The sequence below is a fragment of the Filicampus tigris genome, chromosome 9 (assembly GCF_054856515.1).
Source record: "Filicampus tigris isolate MCC_2025a chromosome 9, RoL_Ftig_1.0, whole genome shotgun sequence".
Taxonomy (NCBI): Eukaryota; Metazoa; Chordata; class Actinopteri; order Syngnathiformes; family Syngnathidae; genus Filicampus; species Filicampus tigris.
Genome location: NC_141225.1, coordinates 18,863,078 through 18,871,585, shown reverse-complemented (window position 1 = coordinate 18,871,585; position 8,508 = coordinate 18,863,078). Strand labels below are relative to the sequence as shown.

At 40.6% G+C, this 8,508-nt stretch overlaps 1 protein-coding gene across 1 annotated transcript; it reads left to right on the top strand.

The window, feature by feature from the left end:
* The first annotated feature begins 4,230 nt into the window (after positions 1 to 4,230).
* Positions 4,231 to 6,275, top strand: msx1a (muscle segment homeobox 1a). Its single transcript, XM_086040807.1, has 2 exons — positions 4,231 to 4,809; positions 5,315 to 6,275. The coding sequence occupies exons 1-2, from the start codon at positions 4,368 to 4,370 to the stop codon at positions 5,731 to 5,733; spliced, it is 861 nt and encodes a 286-aa protein (XP_085896933.1). The 5' UTR covers positions 4,231 to 4,367; the 3' UTR covers positions 5,734 to 6,275.
* Positions 6,276 to 8,508: the final 2,233 nt, after the last annotated feature.

Here is an 8,508-nt window from a genome sequence, read left to right as displayed (position 1 = left end):
AAAGAAAGACGGGTTGTGTACATGGTGTCACTGGAAGGGCAAGGCAAAGGTTTAAGGTGATATTTTTTTAATGGCTCCACCTCACACCGGTGCAGGAATCCTATTGTGATAGCTTTTCATTATCCTTCATATCTGAAGACACTTCCCACTAAATAAATAACGTTATAATTAATTCATGCTCTTATTATTATTATTATTATTATTATTATTATTATTATTATTATTATTCCTTTCTGTCGTAGTTAACTTATATTTGGAAGAATTTTTGTCTGTTAAAAACAAAAAATGCAGTTATCTGATGTATAAATAATTCAAAGAGGATGCTCACATCTTATTAATTATTAATAATTACCATTGTGTTTTTGTTTTTACACGTTAATATGTTGTTATTAGTGCCCCATTTCTTTGATCAGCTCAGTGCCTTCTCCTAATTGCCTCTCGTTCACGAAAATGATGTGTGACCAAAATGATTGCTTGTTACGCGCTTATTAAGCATTTCATTCAAAACTCCATTTAATTTCTAATCAACAAGTCCACTCAGGCAAATGATGGTTTTATCGACATAAATCATCGGCCAATCAATCCACTTCGAATGCCTGTATATCTCTTATGGTCCGCGCCAGTGATGAGCAAATGATTTTAGTGTGCTTCTTGTTTAATGGTGCGAACAAATGGAAGGGCGATAACTCAATTTCACAGCAAATAAGGCGACCCGTTCACGTTGGAAATCTTGTAAAAGGTGCCTTTTTTTTTTTTTTAATTGAAGCTTAAAAAAGGAAGGACCAAAAACCTTCATGCGATGACATTTTTTTTAAATCATTATTTAATGCAGTCATGCAGAGGTCAGGATAGGAGAGTGTGTGCACGCGCGTGCGCGAGCGTTCCCTCTTGCCCAGAAATGATCTTTTATTATGTATTAATGTTGTATTTTCTGACATTTATCAATAATATTGATATAATGATAATAATAATAATTCGTAGTATATGAATGGAATTATTATTGTCATCAATCTGAGGGAATACTTCCTCCATCCATTTTTAATAGACTTTTAAGCAACCGTTTTACATAAGTGGGATGCTTTTGGGTGCCAGAGAGCACATGTCGTTATTTTTTTTTGAATGACAATTTTATTTAAAATTACGTTTTTTATTAATAAACTTTGACTTGAACTATAATATTAATAATATTATGTTACTGAGCCAGTGCAGCTAGTTCATAAGGACTGTGACCAAGCTGTTGAAAAACGACTGCGATGCCTGAATTAAACTATTATTATTATTATTATTATTATTATTATTATTATTATTATTATTATGTCTTACACGTGTGCTACAAGAAAACTTTGCCATCCTGTTCTTGACGGGGAAAAAAATGCGTATCATGTTTAACACTTTGCGCAGAGAGATGAGCTTCAAATGAATGTATTATTCAGGAGCGCCGATCTTAAGACTGCGACATTTTATTCAATAAAGGCCTAGTGTGTGTGCATTGGAAAGATGGAAAAGAAAGGGTTCAAAAGTAAGTCCAACTAAATTATAACTGTGATACATTTGTTTTTAAAAGACAGTTAAAGTAGTCGAATTTAAAATATGAAGCGCGTTTAGCTGCGACTCTAAATCAACTAAATTAAAAGATCCATCCTGCAGCGACAAGATGTATTTGCCTCTGGCATAGCCGCGGTTTGTTCCATCAATTCAAGCAGTGGGGGCCAGCGGACTGGGGGCAAGTCATTGTGTGCGGAGGAAAGCCTTTTGCTCGCACCAAGTGCAAACATTTAGCCTTCGGATGCCCTTTGAGGGCCGAGGCTGCCTCTTCCTAGTGCGCACCGACTGCGGCTGCATGAAAGGGCTTACGACAACTTGGAGGGGAAGCAACAATGGGCCTTTGTGTGGAGCCCTGCCTCTTGACTGGGAATCAAAGCTCGTTTATAAAGTCAAATAAAAGCCCGATGAGCCTTACAGTTGTTTTCTACCTCATGTGTTGCCCCTGGGATTGAATTTATCGCAGGTATTGTATCTGGATGGAGGATCAGGCTTCTTAAAAGGCCACTGTTTGGGATGGTAATTGTCACCAACAGTTGTTTCCAACCTCCATAGCAACACTACACGAATTGGCTTCTTGTGTTCATCAAAAATATAAATATTTTAGAAATAGTACCTATAGTAAATAAACACATTAAACGGCTTCTCTTATTGTCCATTCGTCCAAAAAACCGCATGAATGCATTCTCCTGTTTGTTTTCACGCACACTCCTTTATGAGCAAAGGAGCCTTCACGCGGCCGTGGGAGCCCACGGACTTCAAAAGACTACTCCTCGACCCATTAGGGGGCTTTAATAAGCGTTTCCACACATGCGGCCTGCAATACCTGCATGCAAACAGGAAATGATCAGAAACAGCGAGAGATTCGCGAGAAATTCTTTTCTTCCTCCGCTCTATATGACACTTCTGTGGTGAGTATTTGAATAGATTCAAGTGGCGTGCGATCGGCTGAGAAAAGGCACATTTTTCAGCCTGAATGGCTCAGTGTCCCTGGGCGGAGGAGGAGGAGGAGAAAAGAGGAGGATGGAGATGAGGAATAGGAGGAGGAGGAGGAGGAGGAGGAGGAGGAGGAGGAGGCGCTGCTCTCTGTGCGGCTTCAACGCATCTCGCTGAGTCGAACTCTTTGATCAGGCCTGCTGGCGCCTCAAAACAACATAACTTGTCTGCCCATTAAGGTGACCGACAAATCGTGACAGATTGTTTAGGCTTAGCAATTAGCGAGGACGCAGACGCTAGACGCTGCGGTAGAAGGACCTGACGGTTTAAAAGGACTTGAGGATGAAAACATTCCCAAACGTGAATTGAAAAAAAAAAAAAAAAAAAAAAAAAAATGAATAAATAAATCGTGCAGATAAACATTCATGATATCCTATCAAGTCAATTTAATATATACAGCTGCACAGTCCGGAACAAAAGCTGCATATAATAATAATAATAATAATAATAATAATAATAATAATAATAATAATAATAATAATAATAATAATAATATGGATATATGGGCTCAGAAATTTCTACGTCAATGCCAAAGTTCACTATGGCGATTTCCGAAATGTTCATTATTGTGGTTGTAGTTTACAGTCAGCATCATTCTGAGGTTTCTAATCATTTTGTCGATTCAAATTCGGAATGCAAAACAAAAAAGTCAGAATGATGCAGATTACACACTACAAACATAATTAACACTTCGTGAATCAGGATTTTGGATCCCTGCATGTACAGTACATTGTATACCTCGTGCAGCCTGTGGGCTGATAATCATGACAGTGAGTTTTCACAATTGCATTTCAACATATTCGTATTAAAACCTCTGTAAAGGCAGCATTATTACATGGGGTGTAACTAATGTAAATCCCGGGTTAAATCTCCCCCCTATGTCCCCCCATCATTTTTAATGGACGTATAGTCAAAGGGAAAGAATCCCAGTGATCCCTCCCTCAAGGCCGATAATTAGCCCTAAACGACTGCAAAGGCCAGTGTGCTGCAATCTGATTAGAGCCCTGCAGCTATCAATAAACAGCATGCTGCAAGGGGCTAAGCCCATTAAAACAGAGGGACAGGAAGCACTTATAGGGCAATAGTCAACAACAGCCACTCGGCACTTTGAGTCACCACAGTGTGTCTCATAGCTTGTCACCATGTCGTAAAGTTGTTCTTTTTTTTTTTTTAACACGATACACAATAGACCTACCATAATGATTGCAATAAAAAATGTGCATTTGACTTTTGTACAATCAATATTACGCATGATAAAGTCATGATGCTCCATATATTGATATCATAATAAAATTGATCACATGCACTCATTGTACTATTAAGCATCACCCTTTTCTCTCTTTGTTTGTTTTTGTTGTTGTTGTTTTTCATATTCCCAACTGGAAACGAGGCATTTGCATAAATAACATGTTATTTTCATCAGCGCTATTTGATTTCAGGTAGCAATAAAAGCATCCCAAACAAGGCTCGTGATGTAACAGAAAGACATGAGTTGTATGGTCTTGATGGCCCATTAACGGTTTGCTGTGTTTATTTGAAGTTGCTTCGCGGGGGGAAAAGCATTGTTGATTTCCCCATTGGACTTTTTTTTTTTTTTTCGTCCAGCCCATGTAGTCTGTGATTGGTTGCCTCCCACTCCACGCCTGTCTTATAGCTCAGTTCTCCACTCCGCTCGCATAAACATGAGGATGTCGACACCGACACCTTGACGCACCAACTTCTATACTTCTTTTTTTTTTTTAAGTCACTTTGTTTTTTTTTGTTTTTTTTAATCCTCCTGAGTTTACCACGAGTCACCACCACAGCTCCACGGTGTTAGTCGGACCTGTATGGCCCCATCGTTGGTGTCGATGTCAGTTTTGGCCGCCGCCGCGGGATTGAAAAGTGAAGATCTCCCCCCACGCTCGGTGCTCGTCACGAGAGGCGACATGCAGACCAGCCTGAGCCCCGCAGAGGACGCCGGGAAGCCCAAAGTGGCCATCCTGCCCTTCAGCGTCGAGGCTCTGATGGCTGATCGCAAGCCGAGCAGAGAGGCGCCTTCCCCCGATGCCCCCTCCGTGGCCGGGACGTCCCAATCTCTGGGGAAGGGGGCTCGGATGGGTCCGTTCGGAGGTCTGGATACTTCCGTGCCTGCTATCCCGATGGGCTCCTCTTTTTCAGTAGGAGAACTCATGAACATGCAGGAGGACGTGTTGATTAAACCCGAGAGTCCAGATAGTCAAGAGAGAAGTTCTTGGATCCAGAGTCCTCGTTTTTCGCCCACACCTCCACGTAAGTCGATTTTGTTGTTTTGGGGTCTTGATGCGCTTTTACGCACAGTGTACGGCCATAAAATGAACAGCCTATGGGCTCTTTACTGGCCAATTTTGTCCACGTCGTTTCTTTCTATAATAATTTTTGCCGTGTTAATGCAAATGTAATGAAACTTTGGGGTGATTTTGTAAACAGTTTACATCAAGCTTTTGGCTCTATTGTTGCCACCTTCGGCCTATTGAAACCCACGAAACATTTTTCAACATCCTCGGATTGAATCATATACAATTTGGCTTTCATTCTAGAATAAACATTTGAGAAGGTTAGTTTACATACAGTGCGAATAAAGTGCAACTTGACGGTAAATAGATGTGCACGCCAACTGTTGTTTGTTAAAACCCGTTTGAAAAAAAAAATCTTCAAATGGCAAATTGCATTATGTCTGTTTGTGGCCAAAATGCATGTATGACCTATTTAATTGAGTCAAGTTAAAGCTGTTTGCTTCTTTTTTTTTGTTATTTAGGAAGGCTGAGTCCTCCGGCGTGTCCTCTGAGGAAACACAAGACCAACAGGAAGCCTCGGACGCCTTTCACGACGTCCCAGCTGCTGGCCTTGGAGAGAAAGTTCCGTCAGAAGCAGTACCTGTCCATCGCCGAGCGCGCCGAGTTCTCCAGTTCCCTCAGCTTGACAGAGACCCAGGTCAAGATCTGGTTTCAGAACAGGAGAGCCAAAGCCAAGCGACTGCAGGAGGCAGAACTGGAGAAACTGAAAATGGCAGCCAAGCCCATGTTGCCTCCCGCGTTTGGGATTTCCTTCCCTCTAAGTGCGCACGTCCCGGGGTCCTACGCGGGTTCGCACGCCTTCCAGAGGCACTCGCTGCCGGTGTCCCCCGTGGGACTGTACGCCGCCCACGTCGGATACAGCATGTACCACCTAGCCTGATGATGGACACAAGACCGTGGACACTTTTTTTAAAAAAAGAAAAATCATTATTATGGGGTAAGACTCCTCTTTGAAGGAGATTTTCTTCCTGCAGTGTCTCTTCTTTCGAGGACCTGATGTCTGATCTCGCCCGTATGTCCTCCAAAAAGATGTTTAAGCTTGTGCTCATAGTGATGCATCTGATCTTTTTAGAACAACAAAAGAATACAACTACTCTTAATAGGACACTCAAGTATGGACATACAACACAATTGTGCAGCAGGATCGTTGGCCCGCTTCAACACTTTTGTGCAAGCATTTTTTATTCATATTTCCTAGACCGGTTAACAGTGTCAATGGTTCTTTTGCAAACATGAAAAACAACAGCATTTAAAAAGAGAGTTAAAAAAAAAAAAACAGCACTAGTGTCTGTTGTTGGAATGATTCCCTTCGCAAGGGATACGTGTACTGTAAAATAATGTATATTTGGAAAAATATCCTCATTTATATTATGAATATATTTGTGACATAACTTAATAAATTGTTTATTCTTTTTCATTTCATTTGTCTTGATTGAAATGTAATAATTATTCGCAAGCAGGAAGGATGACGTTGGCATATTCTTTGAGACGTACGCACGCAAGTTCGTGCAGCACCCTTTTTTTTTTTTTTTTTTTTGCAACTTTGTCTGCTTATGTGCAAACAATGTCAACTTGTCACATGTTATTTGCAGGAATGTATTGCTACAGCTGTTGCCCATTGCTTTGAGACGACTAACCTAGATTCTGTTGGCGCCAGCAGAGTTTAGGGGTGGGGATCGTGTGCTGGCTGGAGGTGGCGAGGGGGTGCACGTTGACGAACCCACTTCAAAAACACACTGATAAATATTGGGAGCTTTAACAAGCCCACGTGTGTCATTAGCGTGGGTTAAACGGGTGTAAAACGAGCCAAATGACAGGCCATTAAGAGGTAGGACATTTTTTTTTTATGTGGCGCATTCCTCTTGCAGCACCTGAAAGGTAACCTCTCACGGAGTCATCCTCTAAAAACCAGGATCAGGATTTTTTTTTTCAAATTACAGAGCATGTACTCGCAATAAAGGCGTTCTCTCTCTCTCTCTCTCTCTTTCGCCACGTGAGTTGAGCAGAAAGGGTTTAAAATGGAGTCAAATAATTGTTTGCAATGAGCGCGGGCGGAAGGAGGCCCGGCCCGGCTCCAGAGAGGCTGTAGCTGCAGGCAAAAGGCGGAACTTTTATCATTTCGAAAATGTCGACTGGGGACTGGGACGCTCTGCTGCGGTGATTTCCTCTCCTGCGCGATGACGAGCTGCCGTCCTGAAAGAAGGATTGCGCAACAGGAAGTTTGGTTTTCTTCTTGTGCAGCTCCACTAATCGTTATTTAAGTGTCACTTTTAATCTACTGTACAACACCGCTTGTTTCCAGTAAAAAAGAAAAGAAAAGTCATATTTTAATTGTGAGTTAATCACACGGATGAACGCGTCATGTGAAAAGCAGTGACATGACTGGGATGCATCTCTTCTGCAAAACGCTTTTGTCTCGTCTCTCTTTTGGCCCCCAGCGAAATTCCCGACGACTAATGACAATCAGCCCAACGATCACAGCAGGCTGCTACTGGTGGCTTTGAAATCATTCGTGTAAAAGGAATGCCTGAAAAGACGTCAGATGTAGGCCTAGCATTGGATCAGAAACCACACGTGTCCTTTGAATTGTTATAGATGCATCGTGCATAAATTCTTATGGACTAATCTTAAATGATCCTTGAGTCCACATTGATGAGTAATGTGATGAAAATATTGTATTTTACTACCATCCTGAAAATGACAAGCAGATAGAAAACATTTCACTATACAGAATGATTATTGCAATGTACCGTAGCTTTGTTTCAAATCCAGTTTGTCAGGCAAATTTATTTTTAGTACAGGGCAAAAAACACCACTTATTGTATTCGCTTTTTCACCGCAGTTATTCAGCAATACACTCAATAGTGTATACTGTTAGCTATACTTTAAATAAGGCCCCATTAGGTTGGAACGAAGCACTTCACACATGCTTTATTTTCCTTTATTTATTTATTTTGGTTGTATTCTACTTATTATGGTAATTGGCAAGGATAAAATAACAAATCAAGCATTTTGATGAAAACTGCTGTAGTTCATTGGTCATTTTGGTCTTAATGTATGGATGGATGGATTTCATCAATTCAAGAGTCGACATATATTTATGTGGCAATTAGTATAAGGGTTTATGTTAAATATCTACGTTTGGAAAAGTGACCTTATACTTTCAGGCCACCATTGATCACAAAAGTCGCAAATAACAAGCTGCTGTTTACTCAAACCAGCCAGCATTTTTTCTTCAAAGTCACAATCAGGCAACTCTAACTGCATTTCCAAGTTAGCAAGTGCTTAAACTTCAGAACACACATTGTAATTTACACTCTTACAAAACTGCAGTTTTTAAAGATTCCAACTGGAAAACTGTCATTCTCTATGACTGCCGCACTTGCAAATAGTTCCTTAAAAAAATACACCAAATGAATTATACATAATTGTTATTTTGCATTTTGGTTTCAAATGACACAGTTACAGTTTTCTGACCTGCATGTTATTGTGGGATTCTTTCGCCTGACAAATATGGACTCCATTTTACTTCATTATTTTGAGGGATTATGTTGAATTATTAAGCAGAAAAGGTCAACTAACAGCCTGCTGGGATTTGTCTTTCACAATGTCAGCCCATAAAAAAAATCATATTTCATCTCGACATCTTTAAAGA